The sequence below is a fragment of the Myotis lucifugus genome, unplaced genomic scaffold (genome assembly GCF_000147115.1).
Source record: "Myotis lucifugus unplaced genomic scaffold, Myoluc2.0 scaffold_14, whole genome shotgun sequence".
Classification (NCBI taxonomy): domain Eukaryota; kingdom Metazoa; phylum Chordata; class Mammalia; order Chiroptera; family Vespertilionidae; genus Myotis; species Myotis lucifugus.
In genome coordinates this window covers 920,689-943,780 of record NW_005871062.1, presented here as the reverse complement: position 1 = coordinate 943,780, position 23,092 = coordinate 920,689, and the positions used below count along the sequence as shown (strand labels likewise).

The following is a 23,092-nucleotide window of genomic DNA, read 5'->3' as shown; positions in this document are numbered from 1 at the left end:
ACAAACTAGCCATTCTACTCCTAGCTATTTACACAAAAGAAATAAAAGCATGTCTGTACAGATGTTTACATATATATTTTACAAGCAGTTTTATTTATAATAGCCAAAACTTGGGAACTACTCAAACATCCATTATGATTGCTTTAAAATATGTCCACAAATTCTTTGACACTTCTCTTCTCAAAAGTGGAACCTTATTCTTCACCCCTTGAGAGTGGGCTGGTCTTAGTGACTTACTTTTAATATACCAGTATATTAACTAGAGCCCCAGTGCAAGAATTCGTGCACGGGTGGGGTCCCTTGGCCTGGCTGGCAATCAAGGCCTATTGGGGGCTGGCCGGCTAGGGGGAAGGGACCACGGGAGGTTGGCCTGCCGGCCCCCCCAATCGGAGCCCAGAGGGAGGACCCCAGGAGGTTGGCAGGCTGGCCCCCTGATCAGGGCTGATGGGGCTGGCCGGCCCAGTGGAGGGGCCGGCGGAGGTTGGCCGACCGGGAAGAGGGGCCATGGGAGGTTGGCTGGGGGCAGGGAGGAGGGGCCGTGGGAGCACACTGACCAAAAGGGGGCAGCTCCTGCATTGAGCGTCTGCTTCCTGGTGGTCAGTGAGCGTCACAGCAACTGGTCGACCGGTTGTTCTGGTCATTCGGTCGTTAATGGTTGCTTAGGCTTTTATATATATAGATGTGGAGGAAGTGACAATGAGTGACTTCTGATATGATGTCATAAAAAGTATTGCAGCTTTCTCCATACCACTGCTCTTGGATCATTTATTTTGGGAATAACCAGATTCCATGAAGGACACTTAAGTGGCCCTCTGAAGAGGCTCCTTGGTGAAAAACCGAGACCTAGAGCCAACTGCCACATACATGAGATCTATCTTGGAATTGGATCCTCCAATCCCAGTGAAGCTTTCAAATGACTAGCCCCAGCCAACATCTTAATAGCAATTTCATAAAAGACTCAACCGCTCTAAAAATTCCTGTCCCAGAAACTGTGAGCTAATAAATACTTTTTGTTTCAAGCCACTATGTTTTGGGGTAATCTGTTAATAACAACAGGTAACTAATATATCCATCAGGTGAGTGGATAAACAAATTATAATATATCCATAAATACAGTACTACCAAGCAATAAAAAAATAAACTATTGATAAATACAATCACATAATTGAGTCTCAAAATAATTACACTGAAAGAAATTAGACAAAGATCCATTTACATATTAATCTTAAAAATGCAAAGTAATCAATAATGATAAAAAACAATAATAAAACAATACAACTTTTCCCCTGGCATTACCATGTCATCACTTCTTTTGACTTTTGTCCAATATTTCATCTCTCCTTTGCTCTTATTTTTCACAATTCACTCCTATTAATTTGTTTTATTTTTCACATTTTCCCTACTTAACTAAGTATGTATGGTTGTTTCCTTAATATTATGGTCATTTGCTATGAAGTATTCCTACTAGAATGTAATGGATTTTGATATCTTTTTGGCTGTTACTTCTTGGTACTTAACTATTTATTTAAAATATTTTTTAATTGATTTCAGAGAGGAAAGAAGAAAGAGAGAGAGAGAGAGAGAGAGAGAGAGAGATCAATGATGACAGGGAATCATTGATCAGCTGACTCCTGTATGCCCCACAATAAGGATTGAGCCTGCAATCTGGGTATGTGCCCTGACTGGGAACTGAACTCTGCCCTCCTGGTTCATAGGCCAATGCTCAACCACTGAGCCACGCCAGCCAGGCGGTACTTATTTTTACTAGAGACCCAGTGCATAACATTTGTGTACTGGAGGGTAGAGGTCCCTCAGCCCGGCCTGCACCCTCTCGTAGTCCAGGACTCCTCGGCTTAGGGCATAAGCTGACAGTCCCCCGAGGGGTCCTTAGCGCTGCCGCGGAGGTGGAAGAGGCTCCCATTACTGCTGCTGCACTTGCCAGTCGTGAGCCTGGCTTCTGGCCGAGCGGTGCTCCTCTTGTACATGATAGGTTTCATGTACGTGGCAGTTGGCTCCAGGTCTCAATTTTTCACCAAGGAGCCTCTTCACAGGATCTGCCTCCTGCATGCCCCACACTGGGAATTGAGCCCACAACCTACGCGTGTACCCTTGACCAGAATCGAACCCGGGACTCTTCAGTTCACAGGCCGATGCTCTATCCACTGATCCAAACTGGCTAGGGCTAAATCCTATGTTCTTTTAAAAACAATGTTCAAGAAATACTGATTGCTTTCAATTTTAGAAAAGAAAAACACACAAACATTATTGTAATCAGTTCAGAAATCAGCTAGTCATTAACATGACTAGCACTAAAAAGACCAATCTCAATTCTCTTAAAGCAAACTTTACTTATGTACCTTGCTTCGAACAAACATGATTTTTGAAGATTTAATTTACTCTAAGAAAGTGATTTATAAAATATTTTCAAGTAAAATTTCTTGACAACAAAGTTTCCAACATACATTTAAACAATTTATTTACCAAAAGTTTGTCATAACCATAACTTTGTACATATAAAATTATAAAAAAGAGCATGGTATTCTTATATAAAACAAAAATACAAGAATGACTGATTTAAAGAAAATATCAGAAACAGAACTATTACAAAAGATAAATTATGGAGAAAACATTTAACATACTATGCTAATATAAATCAACAACTTTTAACAAAAAAAATAATGCTCACTACTGGTATATTTTTTAAGAAGTTGGAATCCAAAAGACCACTTGATTTCAAGAGAAATCAAATATACCATGCACTGGCATCCAAGCTCACTGGAAAGCAAAAAGAGAACTAGTAAGAAATCATTAAAAATAAATTGGTGCAAAATATTAGAGCTAAAACAATAAAACTGTTAGAAGAAAACAAAGGAATAAATCATGATCTGGGATTTAGCAATGGATTCTTGGATATGACCCCAAAAGCAGGAGCAACAGTAAAAAAAGTTAACTGAACATCATTAAAATTAAAACTTTTTGGCATCAAAGGGCATTATCAAGAGAGTAAAATGACAACCTGCAGATGGGAGAAAAATTTTACATGTCATAATACATAAATTTTACATATCTGACTAAGGGTTAACATCCAGAATATATATATAAAGAACTCAGTTTTTCAAAAATTTTAATGGGCAAAGGACATCAATGGGCAACAGTGATGGAAGAACATATACAAACTAGAGGCCCAATGCATGAAATTCGTGCAAGGGGCGTGGCCCTCGCAGCCCCAGCTTCGTCCGGAATGTCTCCTGGAAGGTTGTCCGGATGGTCGTTCCACTGTTCAGCCATCCGGTCTAATTAGCATGTTATACTTTTATTATTATAGACTAGAGGCCCGGTGCACAAAAATTTGTGCACTGGGGGGGGGGGGGGAAGGGGGGTCCCTCAGCCCGGCCTGTGCCCTCTCGCAGTCTGGGACCCCTCAGGAGATAACGACCTGCTGGCTTAGGCCTGCTCCTGGGTGGCAGAGGGCAGGCCCAATCCCTAGGTGCAGCCCCTGGTCGGGCTCAGAGCAGGGCTGATTGGGGAGTTGGGGCGCTGCCCCCTGTCATGCACAGAGCAGGGTGGATTGGGAGGTTGCGATGCCACCCTCAGTCACACTCAGGGTAGGGCTGATTGGGGGGTTGGGGCACCACCCCCTATCACACTCAAGGCAGGGTCAATGGGGAGGTTGCGGCACCACCCCCTATGATGCACAGAGCAGGGCCAATCAGGGGGTTGGGGCGCTGCCCCCTGTCACTCACAGAGCAGGGCCAATCAGGGGGTTGGGGCACTGCCCCCCCCCCCCGTCACGCACAGAGCAGGGCCCATCAGGGGGTTGGGGAGCTCCCCCCTGTCACTCACAGAGTACAGGGCGATCAGGGGGTTTGGGCGCTGCACCCTGTCATGCTGATCTGGTGCCAGGAGACCTCACGGCTCCACTGATCCCGGTGCTGGGAGGCATATTACCCTTTTACTATATAGGATAGAGGCCTGGGGGCCGGCTGGTTTGCCCTGAAGGGTGTCCTGGATCAGGGTGAGGGTCTCCACTGGGGTGCCTGGCCAGCCTGGATGAGGGGATGATGGCTGTTTGCAGCTGGTCACACATCCTTCAGGGTGGGGGTCCCCACTGGGGTGCCTGGCCAGCCTGGATGAGGGGCTGAGGGCTGCTTTCAGGCTGACTGAAGCTCCCAACCGCTCCTTTTTTTTCTGTTTTTTTTTTCTTCTGGGCCAGCTTTAGCTCTGGCTCTAGCTCTGAGGCTTCCGCTGCTGGTTTGTTTCGGTTCTATAATCGAAACAATGTAGAACTTCAGCTCTGAGATCCCAGCCGGCTATATTTGTTAGAATGTTTCAAACTGCCAGCTCAGAGACCGGCAAGGGAACGTTGGAGTGTGCAGTCACGGGAGCAAGCAAACCTCACGTTCGCTTCCAGCTGCCTGGCTGCCGGCCGCCATCTTGGCTGACAGTTAATTTGCATAAGGATATGCTGATTAGCCAATGGGAAGGGTAGCGGACGTACGCCAATTACCATTTTTCTCTTTTATTAGTGTAGATGGCTAATAAGCACATGAAAAGTTGCTCAACTGCATTAGTCTTTAGGGAAATGAAAATTAAAACCACAAAGAGATACCACTTCACATCTACTAGAATAGCTATAATCAAAAAAAAAAAAAATAGAAAATAACAAGTGTTGACAAGAATGTAGAAAATTGGAACACGAATACATTGCTGGTGGGAATGTAAAATGATACAACCTCTGTGGAAAACAGTTTGATAGCTCAAAAAGATAAACACAGAATTATGATATGACCTACAATTCTACACCTAGATATATACCCAAAAGAATTGAAAACAGGAGCTGAAGTAGGTTCTTGTGCATGATAATTTTGGTACAGCTAAAATTTGAACTACAATTAAAATAAACATTATCAGATAACTTCAGGCTTAATATGTTACCAAAAATAGTAATAAATAAGAAGAAATTCTAATTAACTTTGATTCTTAAATAAGAACCAAAAATTAGCAGATTTTATAAGGAATATAAGTGTTGATATTCTTGTTATAGCTTCTGATAAATTTAAGCATTGAATTAAATAATTACATGACCATATGTTAATGTTTTTTAAAAATTAAGAAGTACATAGCTTATAAGCTACCATATTTTCAGCAAACTTTTATAAATTTGAAAAGGAATTTTCTAACATTCCAAAAGTAATATATAATCCTTCATTCTTGAAGGAAAAATGCCCTCAAATATTTTTTAATTTTTTTAAATTTATCTTTATTGTTTAAAGTATTACAGATGTCCCTCCCCCTCCCCCCATTGACCCTCTCTCACCCCACTACCTTCCCCTCCCTAGGCATTCCCTGAACTATTGTCTGTCCATGGGGAAAAAATGCCCTCAAATATTATTTTTAATTTAAAAAAATATATATTTTCATTGATTCAGAGAGGAAGGGAGAGAGAGAGAGAGATAGAAACATCTATGATGAGAGAGAATCATTGATCAGCTGCCTCCTGCACAACTGGGAATTGAGCCTGCAACCTGGGCATATGCCCCTACGAGGAATCAAACTGTGGTCTCCTGGTTCATAGGTCAACACTCAACCACTGAGCCACTGCAGCTTGGCACCAAATATTAAACACACACATATATCAAATACTACATCAGTCTTTAATACTGGCAAGTAATCAAACAAATGGGATGTAATATTTGTATCTTGAAAGAAATAAGAAATAACTAAATTACTTCTTCATTCTTGAAATAATTGTTTAAAAATTTACAAAGGTACAACTTAAAAGAAAAAACTTACGGATGTGTACCTCATTAATATAAGTTCAGTACTTTAGAATAGGAAATAAAATGTATTCTCTACCTCTCTCTCTTTCTCTGTCACACACACACACACACACACACATTTTAGATTAACACCCAACTAAAAAGTTGTTGACAAATTCAAAGTCACTGAATTACAACTTAAATTATTTCATAAAATACTGCCACTAAAACAACATACTGAAATAACATGGTCATATTAATACCTACTTACTGACACTTACTGTATGAAAATTTATCATTTCTTGAAGGCTGTCAGAAAACTTGGTCAAACTTGTCTACGAGAAAGAAACCAAAAGAAAAAAATGAGTTATTTAAAATCCACTAGAACAGGCCACAAAAAACATTGCTTCAGCATTTCTGACAGAAAGATCAAGTTACATTGTTAACAATAACATTTATTTCTAAGGAAAATCTCAATATCTCATGTGCATGCTCTGCAGAGGTCAAGTCTATGTGTAGTAACATAAAACCCTAGAACAGTCAAAGAATTAGTACTGCCCTGTCAATAGTATTATGCTAACAAATAGGAATGGCATATATAAATCTAAAAGTAAAATTGAGTGTATCAAGACTATGCTCATGAAGGCATCTATGGATCAAATAATCACCAAACTATACCAATTTCTTCACCTGTTATTATTCTTCATGAAAGAAATGTCATTAATACCACATAATATAGTGAGAGGTCTAGGCTAACCTAGCATAGGTAGCTACCAAAACTTTCCAATGCAGCCCCTATACATACAGTTGACACTATTCTTAGGTTAATGTTCTGCTTTCCTCTATAAGCAGCTACTAGTAAGCAAAATCCTGCTCTTCCTGCTCAGTCCTTCTTGTAGATGCTTCAGCTCACCAAGCAGTAAGTAAACTTATATTCACAATACAAATCAACCATTAACTTCTAACTATCCAAGAAAACGGAACTGTACAAGACAGAACCAATGGGTGACAGCTTTTCTACTTCTAATTTTAAGGACCATTATAACTCTTCATAAAGCAAATGGATGCATAATTGATTAATGTCTTATTGCATTTGTCATTTTAACTAATTTTAAAATACTAACCTCAACTACAGCATCATTACTAGAATATTGTGCCAGGTCTCGAATCCCATTCATAAACTGTTTATTTGCAACACAAAAGGCTTTTCCAGTGTCAATCATCACAATACAAAGCTTCACAAGCTGAAAAAGAAAAACGTTACATCAGGTTGAAAATAATTTTACAAATGATGTAGTTAAACAAGCAATTCATATGAGAATTACACCAAAAAGTTGACTTTTCAGGATCCAGAGATTATCTGTAACAACAAAAAAATCATTTTATCAAGTCAAATTCAATCCCATAAATTAACCAAAGGACTTGTATGCATGCATATAAGCATAACCCATGGACACAGTCAGTAGGGGGGTGGTGAGGGCATGTTCTGGGGAAGTGGGTGGGAACAAGTGGGGAGAGGTCAATGGGAGAAAAAGGATTCATATGTAATACTTTAAACAATAAAGAATTTTAAAAAGGGAAAAAAGAGTTTGTAAAGGTTAAATAAAGTAAAATAAAGTAAATTTTTAAAAAATTTATTAAGACACCTCTTCAGAGGAAGAAAAGGAAACTTCAGGCAGAGCAAGCAGTATGATAAAAGTTACTCAAAATAAAAATAAAAACTGTGGTATGTTGGAAGAAAGGGAAGCAAACTGGTATGGTGGGTTAGTACTGCTGGTCATTTCAATATCAGTCTGTCTAAGCAGATGTCTGAATTGATTATATTTCTCCAATGCCTACTGTTCTGGCCATTGTGTAAGATTTAGAACTGAACCTACTTTTCTTTTTCTTTTCCCTTCTTCCCTTCCCTTCCCTTCCCCTCCCCTTCCTCCCCTACCCCTCCTCCCTCCCCATCCCCCTCCCCTTCCCCTTCTCCTTTCCTTCCTCTCCTTCCATTCTTTCTTCTCTTTTTCTTTCCTTCTTCCCTCCCTCCCTCTCTCTCTTTTTCCATTCCTTGCCTCTTTATGTCTTCCATTCAGACACAGAACATTTTCTTTAAACAAACAAAATCTTGGGCGAATGATAAATATAAAAAAGATAAATGTGGCCCTAGCTGGTTTGGCTCAGTGGATAGAGCATCGGCCTTCGGACTGAAGGGTCCCAGGTTCAATTCCGGCCAAGTTACATGCCCGGATTGTGGGCTCGATCCCCAGTGGGGGCATGCAGGAGGTAACTGATCAGTGATTCTCTCTCATCATTGATGTTTCTATCTCTCTCTCCCTCTCGCTTCCTCTCTGAAATCAATAAAAATATATTTAGAAAAAATCAATCAATCTGCGGGGGAGAAGATAAATGTGGAACAATAGATGAAGAGGGAAGGGTACTAAGTAGGATAAAGAGCCAGAATATTTTCAGAAAAGACCTAAAGGAGTCTAATTTAAAATTGTTGCACTAGAGCCTTGAAGAAAAGAAACTGAAAATATCATCTCTGCTTCCAGGAGCTCTCATTCTAACTAGTAGACTAGATAAATTTTATACAGCACAAACACAACTGCTACACATGACAAAACCATGCATGAGGGAACAAAGGAAGAACATTTAACTAGGACTGAGGGGATTAGGAAGGATTCCTGGAAAAGGTAACACTTGACAGAAGTCCTGAAGACCAATAGGAACAAGCCAATCAGATATGGGTAATGGGAAGATACTACTTTATGAAGAGCATGAGCTAAAGCCCAGAAGTTTAAGAGGACAGGGCTAACAAGAAGTACCTTAGTGCAGCATGAAAATGTATACAAGAGCCAGATCAGGAAAAGCCTATGTGCAATGCTAGGGGGTTCACATTTTATATGAAGGAAATAGGAAACAATTAATGGCATTAATTGGGTGTGTTGCCCAGAGTTCCATTTTAGAAGGACAACCTAAAAGGGGAAAAACTAAAGGTAGGGAAATATAAAGAATAAAGATAAAGATATTATTTGTTTTTTCCCCCAGGATATTATCTTAATTCAGGATAATGTTTTTGAGAAATGCTGCATATTATAACTCCTTTCTAGGATTCGCACCACACATTAATATATCAAAAGCTCTTAAAAGCTTAGTAATAAAGAAATCTGTTTAACATTTTAAACTGAGTTTTCCCGACTTATTTGATCACAGAGACTGAATGAAAGCAGTAAGGTAGGGAGAGAAGAGGTGAAACAAATTCAAAAATTACAGTCGAGTATGGTATACAGTTATGCAGATTATGTCCTAAGAAGGGGAAAAAGTAGTGACTGAAATTTAGCTTGAGCTCTGCTTGCTGAGGGCTACATCTGCTACAAAACTCAATTTCACACTGGCCAGCAGAGACTCTGTGTTAACAGTGTTGGGCCTGTGAAGTGGGCTGAGCTAGATGAGCTTATGAAATAAGCCAAATGGGAAGTCTATCAAATACCAGTGAAAACAGATGTTTGAAGCTCAAAATATAAGAGTGTGTTATAGATACAGGCACAGGAGTCATCAGCAAATACAGTGTCAGTGCTACAGTGCTATATCCTAGACAAAGAGTGGAGGGCAGAGCATGTAGAGTCAAGACCCCATAAAGGAGACTAAAGAAGAAGAGGGAAACATAGGAGGAAAAACAAGAGAATAATTTTACCAAAGTCAAGAAAGACTAAAATATCAAAAGATGGATGGTAAGTTGAAAATCCATAAAAGTCACGTTTTAGAAAGACTTTAAAAATATCTATTGAGGCCCTGGCCAGTTTAGCTCAGTGGATAGAGTGTCGGCTTTCAGACTGAAGGGTCCCGGGTCCAATTCCGGTCAAGGGCGCATGCCTGGGTTGTGGGCTTGATCCCCAGTGGGGGCCGTGCAGGAGGCAGCCAATCAATGATTCTCTCTCATCATTGATGTTTCTATCTCTCTCTCCCTCTCCCAAATCAGTAAAAATGTATTTAAATATATATATAGAATTTGATGACAAAAAGTCACCAGCATCCCTGGCAAGAATAGTTTTAAGAGAAATTGACTAGGAGTAGGAGGGCTGCAGTGATATTACAGCGATTTATGAAATGCATATAAAGAAGATATATAATAGATCAATGTTTCCTAATATGTAGTCTACAGTATATTCCACAGGAAGAATTCCATGATCAAATAAACCTGGAAAACTCAGTTTAGAAAGTTAAACAGTTTCTTTATTACTAAACTTTTGAGAGCTTTTGATATATTAATAGGTAGTGTGAATCAAAACCATATGAGATGTGACCTCACATCTGTCAGAATGACTATTATTAAAGACAACAAATAACAAGTGATGGAGAAAATGGGGGGAAAAGGGAAACCCTGTGCACTGTTGGTAGGATTGCAAATTAGTACAGCCACTATGAAAACCAGTCTAGAGATTTCTCAAAAATTTAAAAATAGAACTACTGAATGACCCAGTGATTCAGATAAATACTTCGGGTATTTATCTGAAGAAAACAAAAAGTAATTGTAAAAGATACATGAACCCCTATCATCACAGCATTGTTTCAAGAGCCAAGATATGGAAGCATCCAATAGATGAATGGATAAAGAAGATATGATACATACATACAGTGGAATATTACTCAGCCATAAAAAAATGAAATCTTGCCATATGAGACAACATGGATAAACCTAGAAAGTATTTTGTTAAGTAAAATAAGTCGGAAAGAGTAAGACAATTACTAAAAAATGAAATAAATGAAATAAATAAACAAAATACAAACTCATATATACTGAGAACAAACTGATAGCAAAGGGGAGTGGGGTGGGGAATTAGGAAAAAAAGAGGAAGGGGATTAAGAAGTATAAACTTCTAGTTATGAAATAAGACAAGGGGATGTAATATATAGTATAGAATAGAGTCAATAATATCTTAATAATATAGAGCAACAGATGGTTTCTAGAATTACTGTGGTAATCACTGTAAGGTAAATAAATGTTGAATCATTATGCTGTGTACCCGAAACTAACATAATGTTATACGTTTTACGTCAACTATTTGATACACACACACACACACACACACACACACACAAACACTAGAGGCCCGGTGCACAAAGATTCGTGCAAGAATGGGCCTTCCTTCCCCTGGCTGCCGGCACCACCTTCGCTCCAGCCCAGAGCCGCCTTTCTACCTCCGTTCAGGCCCAGAGCCATCTTTCCACCTTCCCACACTGCCCAGAGGCCCGGAGCAGCCACTCGGCACCTGTGTATGCAAAGTAACATGTCATCTTTGTTTGGTTAATTTGCATACTCACTCCTGATTGGCTGGTGGGCGTCACAAAGGTACAGTCAATTTGCATCTTTCTCTTTTATTAGTGTAGATATATACACATATATATGCATATACATATATATACATATATACATATACATAGTCTTGTTATAGATAGCTGCTCTGGACTCAGGCAGCTTAGATTCAAATCCTGCTGCCATACTTAACCATCAAAGTAATCCTGACTGACCTCATTCACCTCAACAAGCCTCAGTGTCTTCTGTATGATTTGGTAACAATGGTACCAAACCAAATAAAGTTATTATAAAAGAATCAAGATAACACCCTTAAAGATCTTAGCCCAATCTGCTGCTGGCACATGGTAATAACTTAACAAAGATTTGCACTTCCTTGTCAGAAGTGAGGTTTTCTTTTGTTTTTCATCAAGAGAAATTTATTTTATCTACTTAAAATAAAGAGGTAGTAGAGAAGGGAAAGGAGAAAGGTGGCTAAAGCAAAGTCCTGAGGAGTTAGAGTCTGGGACTGCATAAGAAAAGGGATACTTTTACCACTTAAATGGGAGGAAAAACAGAAAAAGATAATGACAGTTTCTGTTAAATTTCTAGATCAGGGGCAGGAAATAAAGGTTTTCCCACCAAAAGGAAGGAAGAGTCTTAGTCATTACTAAGAATAAAGAACAAAGTGGTAAGTCTTTGAGAAAACAGAAGTATAAGGGCTGCTAAAGGTAATAAAATAAACCTGATTGAATCTTGTAAAAAATCATTTGCATCAAGAATTCCAGGAATATGTAGCTCTGCTGATTGGTTTCACCAAACAGTTGTATAGCTTCTCCTGTAGGGATTTTTATAGCCCAGATATGGGATAAAGAGTATAGATGGTTGGACTAATAAAGTGAGAATTCTATAAAGTAGTTGCTATGGAAGGGAAGTGAAGGTCTCCAGAAGAGAAATAATATTGTAATAAAATTAAGAGTAGCCTGAAAGGTTTCATAGCAGTATTATTCATCCAAAAAGTAGAAACAACACATCACTATCAACAAATGGGACAAACAAAATGTGGTATATTCATACAATGGCATTTTATTCAGCCATAAAAAAGAAATGTTGGAACACACTGCAACATGAACTGACAAACCTTAAAAACATTATGCTACATGAAAGAAGTCAGTCACAAAGGGCCAAATATTTTATGATTCTGTTTACATGAAATGTCCAGAATAGGGACATCCAGAGACAGAAAGTAGAATAGTGGTTGCCAGAGGATGTTGGGAGAGGGTAGGAGTGACTGCTAAAGGTACAGAATTTCCTTTTGGGGTGAAGAAAATGTTCTAGAATTAGATAGTAGTTATGACTGCACAACACTGTGAATATACTAAAAACTACTAAATTGTGCATTTTAAAATGGTGTATTTTATGTTAAGTGAATTTTATCTCAAAAAAATAATTACCAAAAAAAGGGTGCACTGAAAGGAAAGTGAATTTAAAAGAACTCTGAAATACCAGAAGTAGATAGATTAAAAGACCAGGAGTCTAGATGAGCTTGAAGAACAGAAGCAATATGAGTAAAGATTATAACTGGAAGAACGGGAGATTCAAGTTAGAAAGTAAGATATCAGCATTCCAAATCTCAAGAGATTAGAATTTTGATTGGTGAGGCATAGAACATGGCCCTGAAAATAGGTATCAATATTAGAATAGAGGTCACTATTACAGGAGTTGGAGAGAAAATGAAATTGTCATATAGCTGAACCATATATACACTGCTGCTACTCAGAAGAAAGACTAACTTGGTGATAAGATACTTGGTCAGTTGTCAAGATCCATATTAGATGACAGCTATGACTGAGATAGAACTGAATAATATAAGCCTAGGAAGAGGGAAGAATTTTACCTAAGAGTAAATGTCAAATTAGTCAAAATTATCAAGCTAGTAGTTCCAATTCATTAAACTGTGTTTTTTTTTACAAAGTGAAAACTATGTCATGGGCACTTGCCAGATAATGGAAATACAAATAACTTATTTGCTGATTACCCTTGAGTACGTAAGATCCTCTCTAACTCTCACTTTTTTATGTGCAAATTTGGTATAATAACAACTCTGCAACATTGTTGTGAAGGTCGGAGATAAGTAAAACTTAGAACTTGGTACCCTAAGTGCACAAGAAATAAGAGGGTTATTTTTCCCTAAAGACAGCCTGTTTTCAAGGAGCTAATAATCTGTTGAACACCATTATCATTAACATTACTATGTGCCAAGAACTGTGCTAAGCACTTAACATGTATTAACATATCTTATTCTCATAATCTATAATAATAAAAGCATAATATGCTAATTAGACCGGACAGCCAAATGACCTTCCGGATGGAGCCGGGGCTGTGAGGGCCGAGACAGCTACCGCGGCTGCAAGGGCCAAACCCCTTGCACAAATTTCGTGCATCAGGCCTCTAGTAACCTTATAAGATAGATAGAAACTCTTATTTTCCCTATTTTGGAGATGAAGAAACTGAAGCATAGGAAGGCTGAGGAATTTTCCCAAGACTACACAGCTTAGTAAGTGGTACAACCAGATTCAAACGTAGGCAGCCTTGTTCAAGGCTTTGTCTCGTAACTGCTAATAAACAAAAATTACAATATTATAATAATTTAAATGGAATTTTGTGCAAGTAGCAATGCAATACTAGAAAAAGAACCTAAGTTGGGTAGTAATTGAGCTGTGATTAAAATATATATATATATATATAATATTTTAGAGAGAGGAAGGGAGAAGAAGAGAGAGAAACATCAACTGGCGGAAGGGAGAAGAAGAGAGAGAAACATCAACTGGCTATGTCCTGCAGACCCCCAATGGGGATCAAGCCTGCAACCCAAGCAAATCAACCACCTCTTGGTGTATTGGTTGATGCTCAACTACTGAACCACACCAGCCAGGCAACTGAACTGTGATTTAAAGGGTATCTACTTAACAAACAGGGAGCAAGTATGCCAGTGAGAAAATGCAGCAGATACAGAAATTGTCTAGATGGCAACTATGATGCTCTATGACAGTGATGGCGAACCTTTTGAGCTCGGTGTGTCAGCATTTTGAAAAACCCTAACTTAACGCTGGTGCCGTGTCACATATAGAAATTTTTTGATATTTGCAACCATAGTAAAACAAAGACTTACATTTTTGATATTTATTTTATATATTTAAATGCCATTTAACAAAGAAAAATCAACCAAAAAAATGAGTTCGCGTGTCACCTCTGACACGCATGTCATAGGTTCGCCATCACTGTTCTATGATGTCAATGCCCAAATGCCTGCCACAACGGACAAATAATTGGACCCAGTAAAGCAATGCCCCTCATTGAAGCAATTTTCATGAGGAAGAGTGGCATACATTATAAGCAAAATAAATATAAGCTAAGTCATCAAGCTAGTTTAACCTGTTGCCGGCATGATTTACAATATTAAAGGTGAAACTTGCCCTGCACAAAGTTATGAAATCACTAAACTAGTCTTGGGCAACCTCTCCCCTCCACTAGTCCTTCAATGCCACCACCTTCAATAACAACCATTCTAACACCTCTCAGGCTCTCTGCTCTATGCTAACTCCTCATAATTCTAAAGTGAAAATGATAGATAATAGCTTAAGAATTTGGGAGAGTACATTTATAAGGAATTAAGATCTTAAATTAGAAAAATATAAAAATAACTATGGAACTTCTTTTTGGATAGAAGATGATATTTTCATAAAAGTCAAAGTTTCCACAGTGCCTTTAAGTAGCCCTTTGAGAGTAAAATGTCAATACTTTAATAACTAGTTTTGGATTTGAATCTTTTGGTTTTAGAATTCTACCAGTCTTCCAACTCCAACTAAATGATATAAAAGAAAAAAACCTACTCATAAAAGCAAAGTCATTAACAAAAATTCTGTCAGTGGACTGTTTGGATACTTTAAATTGTAAGGCTCTCCTCACCCCCCCAAAAAAAATTTCATGTGATTTACATGCAGTTCTATCCAAAGAGAATAGATGCCCTATTTATTATACTACTCTGTGATTCTTTTAAAAAGCCTTGCCTTTTATATATTCTCTCATAAATCTACCAGAAAATCAAAATAGTATCTTCTGTTGCCTACCTTAAAGGTTTAAGAACTGTTTTAAAGAGTGCTTAAAAACGAATATAATACCTCAGGAATTATCCTAAATAATAAAACCCTAATATGCAAATCAACCGAACGGCAAAACGACTGGTCGCTATGATGTGTACTGACCACCAGGGGGCAGACGCTCAATGCAGGAGCTTCCCCCTGGTGGTCAGTGTGCTCCCACAGGGGGAGCGCCTCTCGGCCAGAAGCCGGGCTCATGACTGGCAAGTGCAGCTGCGGTGGCAGGAACCTCTCCCTCTTCCACTGCAGGCAGGCAGTAAGGAGCAAGGGGTCCCACTGCGAGAGGACACAGGCCAGGCTGAGGGACCTGCCCAATGCACGAAATTTCGTGCACCAGGCCTCTAGTATAACAATAATAATCCCAGACATTTATTTTTAAGTAAAAAGTAAAGATTTAAAAATAATATTCTTATTAAAAATCGTAACATTAATTCTTAAAAACACTTGCCTGGAAGCTTGTTAGTGTTCCTCAGAAAATTTCCAAGTGGCTTGTGCTCCCCCAACATGGATCCAGAAATACAGTGGTGCACAAGAGCACTGAACTAAGAATAAAAACATATGGGTTCTAATCCTGATTCTGCCTCTTCTAACTGTGATATAAAGCAAGTCCCCTTTGCCATATGGGCTTTGGTATTATCATCTCTAAAATGGGAATAATACCACTTGTCCTACCTACCTTACAGGACTATTATAAAAATCCAAAACCATGCTGTATAACAAAGTGCTTCTAAAATTTGTATGTTTTACATATATAACTAATACTGTTTTATATAGTTTCTATACTATTTACATTATATACCTATGTATGTATATTTCAAGATTTCAAAACATTTGAAAAAATCATCAGACTAATTTTTATATCCTTGCTACTCAAAGTGCAGTCCTGGAACAACAGCATAGGTATTACCTGGAATTAGGTTAGAAACAAAGAATCTCAGATACTCCAGACTTACTAAATCAGAATCTGTATTTTCACATAAGATCCCCAGGTGATAAGAATCTAAGCACAGTAAGGTTTTAGAAGCACTGCTTTACACAGCAATACCATTTACCATATCTATAATAATAAAAGCGTAATATGCTATTATAATTAGACTGGGCAACCTTCCGGATGTCCTTCTGGATGACCTTCCAGATGAAGCTGGGGCAGTGAGGGAAGCCCAGGTCGCTGGTGCCTGCCAGAGGCCAGAGGGAAGCCCAGGTCCCAGGTGCCAGAGGGAAGCTGGTGCCGGCAGCCGGGGGAAGGAAGGCCTACTCTTGCACAAATTTTGTGCGTCGGGCTTCTAGTCTATATATATAAAAGCCTAAGCAACCATTACGACCGAACGACCAGAATGACCGGTCAACCAGTCACTATGATGCACACTGACCACCAGGGGGCAGACGCTCAACACAGGAGCTGCCCACTGGTGGTCAGTGTGCTCCCACAGACAACTTCCCGCGGCTGGCTGGTGGCGGTGGCCGTTCCTTCTGCACCCAGCCCGGCGACAATCGCCTCCTCTCCTGACCCCGCCAGGGTCTTCGGGCCCCAGGCTGGGATGGGGAACCTGGGGTGGGTGGCAGTGGACACGGCCCCTTTCCTAGGGGTCTTGAGGGCTGGTTCCCTCCTCGGGGCCTGCAGCCAACCTCCCACACCCTGTCCTCCCCCCGGCCATCAAGCCCAGTTTGGCCCACGGTCCCTCCCCCATCCCTCCCCCAGGTTGGCAGGCCCCGATCTGCCCAGCCCTCATTGACCCAGATTGCCGGCCAGGTCTAGGGACTCCAACCGTGCACAAATTCGTGCACCCAGCCTCTAGTAATTATATAAATAGGAAACTATTTTCAAAAAAGGTAATTTAGCCGAAGCCAGTTTGGCTCAGTGGATGGAGCGTCAGCCTGCAGACTGAGGGGTCCCGGGTTCGATTCCAGTCAGGGGCATGACCCTGGATTGCGGGCACATCCCCAGTGGGGGATGTGCAGGAGGCAGCTGATCGATGTGTCTCTCTCATCGATGTTTCTGGCTCTCTATCTCTCTCCCTTCCTCGATGTAAAAAAATCAATAAAATATATTTTTCAAAAAAAAAAAAGGTAATTTAAATATATACATCTAATTTATTTCCAGAAATTTTTCACTGAATAATGGTTATGTAAGATCAGAAACACCCAGCCAGTATGGCTCAGTGGTTGAGCATTGACCTATGAACCAGGAGGTCACAGTTCCATTCCAGGTCAGGGCAAATGCCCTGGTTGCAGGCTCGATGCCCAGTTGGGGGGCATGCAGGAGGCAGCCAATCAATCATTCTCTCTCATCACTGATGTTTCTATTTTTTTCTCCCTCTCCCTTCCTCTCTGAAATCAATAAAAATGTATAAAAAAAAAAAATCAGAAGCCATGTCCTAGTCATTCTCGTATTTATGCCTGTTGTATAGCAGACAATGTCTCTTGAGTGGAAGCAAAAAAACACACAAGATTATCAATAATTAATATAGAAGATAGTAATCAATGTACATTTACCTTTACAGAGAATATGACCACTTAATATTAATTATTAAATATATATTAAGCATTCTGGCAATAGCTCTTTAAAAATATGAGTTTTTGTTTTATTTTATTTTATTTTATATTTGAACATGGCCACACTCAAATTTATAAACAGGAACTTACAAATTTATAAGCATCAAAAAAGATAGTTACAATCTTTTTGATGGGGACAAAGGGAACAAACTTCCAACAATATAAAGAATATATAGTGAGCTTGAAAGTCAGACATGAGGCCCTGGCTGGGTAGCTGTTGTTTAGAGCATTGTCAAGGTTGCAGGTTCAATCCCCAGTCAGAGCACATACAAGAATCAACCAATGAATGCATAAATAAGTGGAACAACAAATCAATGTTTCTTTCTTTTTTCTATCTTTCTTTCTTCCTTTTTTTCTTCCTTTCTTTCTTTCTTCCTCTCTCCCTCTAGAATCAATAAGCTTTAAAAAAAAAAATAAAGTCAGACACGGTTCAAATTCTTGCTCTGGCACTTTGATTAGATTTTGAACAAGCTAGTTATTGTTCCTCGACTCAAGTTCCTCATGTGTAAAATTTGGATAAAAATAGCATGTACCCACACAGAGATAAAAGAAGTAATGTGAATCATCTACTATTATAGGCACAAATTATTATTTATAGAAAATAAGAATGTTTTAAAAGTTAAAAAAGTAAAATTTACCTTATCAAGTTTTAGTTCCAATTCTGCCACATCTCCTTCTACTTCTTCTAAAGCAGCTCTAAAAAAAATTATATACAAAATAAGTTACTTTATGTGTTTAAATGTATACTTTACTCTTAAAATTACTCTAAGTAAAAAAAGAGATATAAATGCTTAAAAATTATACTTCACATAAAGTATAAATATTTCATAATCATGAAATACAATAAATAATACAATTATTATTTAAGGTAATGAGAGAACACATTGGGCTGATTTACTTAAAGCATTTATACTTTTCAAATTAATAGAACTAATTAGAACTATTTAGCATATAAATATTTTTAAATGAGTAAGAAATTTTAGAAGTTGAGCCTTACAAAGGTTCCGATTTCTATTCAACAAGTAACCAAACAGCAAAGCATCCTTGGCAACCAAAAAGAAAATCTTTTACTTTTAGAAATAACTCAGAAGGATGCCACCCTTGTTTAATGTTCCATTTATTTCCAATGTATTTTTTTAAAACTTTATTGTTGAAAGTATTACAAATGTCCCCCTTCCCCCCCACTCTTGACCTCCTCCATCTACCTCCTGTCCCCTCCCCAAGCCTTACTCCACTATTGTTTGTCCATGGACTATGTATATATGCATATAAATTCTTTGTTTAAACTCTTCTGAAATATGTCAGTCTGTTGCATGTTTCAATGTTTCTGGATGTGTTTTGTTCATCAATTTATTTTCTTCATTGGATTCCACATATAAGTGAGATCATGCAATATTTGTTATTTCCAATGTGATTTTTTAAAAATGAGCAAATACTCTTACTTGTCAGGATTATGATAAAAATATAATACTATAGTACTTTATGTCACACTACAGGCAACATTCAAAAATTAGAAATTTGGAACAGCAACAACTAAAACTTTTTAAGTATAATAAAATTTTATTAAGAGTAATATACAACAAAATGCAATTCATCTACTATAAGCCATATATACCATTTTCAGATACCTTCTTGATAAACTAGCAACTTCCTAATCATTATCTTTTTTAATTAAACAAAATTTGTTTCAGTTGAATAGTAGTGGAGACTAGCAACTCAAAAAACTATTTTGAACTCTAGATAAGAAATTCTCAATTAGACAAAAAAAGATGAGAAAGATAGCTAATATATAAGCTCTATTCCCAGAACTATCAATTTAACCTCTGTGAAACTTCTGAAGAGTCATTTTTATCAGCTTGTGATTCCACTTCTCCATTGGTTACATTTATTGAAAAATATTTTTAATCTCACAAAGAAAATTATATATTTATAAATTATTCAGTAAATAGATGTATATTCCATAAAATAAGATACTCTAACACACAGTTCAGGAAAACAAGAGTTCATAAAAACAGAAATGTTTCTCCCCTAAGTCTGTCATTTTCTTCAGCAGCGTTTTTTGAAAGTACATGTTGTTCCCTTAATCCAGAAAATGTTTCTCCTTCACATTAATCCTCATACTCTTCACCTACTATATGCTACTCATCATTTAAAACTTAATTCACAAAAGAAAATAAATAATTTGGTAGAAGGATATTCATTGTTTATAATAGGTTGGAAAACTACATGTCCAGCAATAGAAAATAATGTAAATAAATAGTAGTATAGCCATACCATTATGTGAGGCAGCAAGTTTTTAAATGAGATTGATATATATATCTACTGACATGGAAAAATACTATAGACTATTACATGGGGGGGCTGGGAGCAAATTACAAAATTAAACGTAGTGTGAGGTCAATTTTGTGGGGAAAAACTTTGATGGTATACATATAGAAAAAATCTGGAAACATATTCATCAATCTATTAATGACAACTTTGGAGAATGGGGATTAGAGAGCAGGGTGTATAATTAGGGATTTACACCTTTTACTACTCATATTTCTGGATTCTTTTAATATTTACAATAACTATGCATTTTAAAATAATTTTTAAAGCTAATGAAGAGGGAAAAGAAAAAAATTTAGACATTACCTTCCTAGGAGGTGGGTCCTCCTAGAACAGTGATGGCGAACCTTTTGAGCTTGGTGTGTCAGCATTTTGAAAAACCCTAACTTAACTCTGGACCCGTGTCACATAGAGAAATTTTTTGATATTTGCAACCATAGTAAAACAAAGACTTATATTTTTGGTATTTATTTTATATATTTAAATGCCATTTAACAAAGAAAAATCAACCAAAAAAATAAGTTCGCGTGTCACCTCTGACACGCGTGTCATAGGTTCACCATCACTGTCCTAGAAACTCTTCCCCCATACACTCAGGCTCAATTACATGTCCCTTCTGTGCCCCCAAAGCACCTCACATATATCTCTATCATTGTTCACTTCTCCCTTAGCAGTATATTCAACTTGTTTGTTGACTCAATAAAGAAACTCCACAATTTTCACTTTGTTAAAAACTCTTTGTTTAACCTTTATATAATTTAGCTTGACACAAACTTCAACTTCTTTCAAGCAAATTAGTTGAAATGACCAACTTAAGATTTGATTTAGTTGTTGGTTTCTACTGAACATATACAGTCACACGCAGCCTAACAACCTTTCTTCCAATCAACGTCAGACCATATATACGATGGTGGTCCCATCTTAATAATAAAGAGCTAATATGCTAATTAGACGGAAGAGCCGAACGACCTTCCAGACGTCCTTCTGGATGAAGCCGAGGCTGCGAGGGCCACCCGGGACTGCAAGGAGCTACGAGGGCCGGCCAGGGCTGTGAGGGCCAGCAGAGGCAGCCAGAGCTGTGAGGGCCAAGCCCGTTGCACCAATTTTGTGCATCGGGCCTCTAGTAAGATTATAATGGAGCTGAAACATTCCTATCACCTAGTGTTGCCATAGCCATTGTAGCCACAGTAAGGTCTTAAAGTCAGAGCACAATTCAGTACCCATGTGTTTGTGGTGATGCTATTTACAGGAAAACTAGTCTAATGTTTTATTCTGAGCAGGTAGGAAATTAGATTTTTTTCCCTCACACACACAAAATCAGTAGTACTTTAGAAAGCTGTTTCCATTTCATCTGCCCTTCTCTAACAGCCTGAATTTCTTGACCAGGGAGTTACTTAGCATATTCAAGCAGGTAAAATGACACTATAATTACAGTGGGAGTTAACATCCTTCTACTATGCCATGAAAGAAGATGGTGGAAGAAGAGATGGCCTATCTATTATGTTGGAATCAATAAATCAACAGTGACTAATGACTGTTTAACAGCCCCATCCAGTTTTCACAGTAGAGCGTGTAAAGCTAGAATGAAGGCACCAGTCATCTACAGAGGGGTAATATCACTTTAATGAGGAAAAAAGGAGAGTTAAGGAAAAAAACTGCAAAATTACAGGCTATATAATGTTGCGTTCAACTTGGCCCAGAAAAATAAAGACTGAGGAGGAAGGCATTTCCATTTGCAATATCAACAAACTCAGGCATGTCTATTTCCCAAGAATTCCTGTCACAGTTATGGGCAATACATTTAGGGAGAAGAGAGCACTATAAACTTCATGGGGGAAATGAGATTTCTATGTAGAAAAGTTTTCTGTGACTGATAATACTGTGAAGATGACCAAGTATTTCAAATAAGACTGAACTATCAGCAGACTCACAATGAGAGAAAGAAGCAAGATGGTAGGGACATCTAGGATGAGGCCCCAACAAAATTATCAACAATTACAATTCGAGACCTGTCATATTCCCCCTTTAATGGTTCTCCATTACCCTTTTCACTGGAAATGGTATTTAAGGCTTAAGATATATGCAAATCAGAGCAGGTAGGTGACTACATACTGAGCCTTTCAGGGTTCTCTCCATGACCTATCATGGGCTGCTAAACAAATCACATCTACAACTTTCCCAGATTCTTCCATTAACAACAACATCCATATTAATACATAATAAAAATAATTTTGCCTTACATTTTCACTGTGTTTTATAACTGGCATGGCACCTGCATGCAAGATATAGTATTTGTTATATTAAGAGAATACAGTCTAGTAATGTAAAATAATAAAGAGAAAAAAAACTTAAGAGGAAGTGAGAAACAACCCCAGAATCACAGAATCTTGAATTGGAAGAAACCTTAGCAAACTGCTGAATGTCAGAACTGTTCAATGGAAGTACAGCAGCTGTTTAGAAAAGCATTTCAGCCCTAGCCAGTTTGGCTCAGTGGATAGAATGTGAGCTGCGGACTGAAGGGTCCCAGGTTTAATTCCAGTCAAGGGCACATGCCCGGGCGGCAGGCTCAGGAGGCAGCCAGCAGTCAATGGTTCTTTCTCATCATTTACATTTCTATCTCTCTCTCCCTCTACTTTCCTCTCTGAAATCAATTTAAAAAAATATATAGATATATAGAGATATAGATATCTATATCTATATATCTATCTATATATCTATATATAAAACCCTAATATGCAAATAGACCGAAAGGCAGAACTGAACAAATGAACTGAACAATCGGTCACTATGGCGTGCGCTGACCACCAAGGGGGTATGTGCGGAACATGGCAGGCATTGGCAGCAGGCAGCAGAGCGCATAACATGGTGGGCATCAGCTGCGGCGGGATGGTGGAGCAGTTGAGCAGGGATGCCAGGCAAGGCAGGGCGCCAGTTGCTGTCATCGGGGCGAGCCTCTGGCAGTTACTAAAAATTCTTTGTTCCCGTGTGCCGCAGTCCCACCTGGTGCTCGCACT

The 23,092-nt window shown here is 38.5% G+C and overlaps 1 protein-coding gene across 1 annotated transcript in view; it reads right to left on the bottom strand.

Annotated features, from left to right (window-relative positions):
* The window catches only part of ACAP2 (ArfGAP with coiled-coil, ankyrin repeat and PH domains 2), a 144,185-nt gene that overhangs the window by 74,337 nt on the left and 46,756 nt on the right, over positions 1-23,092 (bottom strand). The window contains 3 exon segments of the mRNA XM_023750495.1: positions 6,041-6,094; positions 6,884-7,003; positions 18,389-18,446. Coding sequence (XP_023606263.1) covers positions 6,041-6,094; positions 6,884-7,003; positions 18,389-18,446 — 232 coding nt within the window.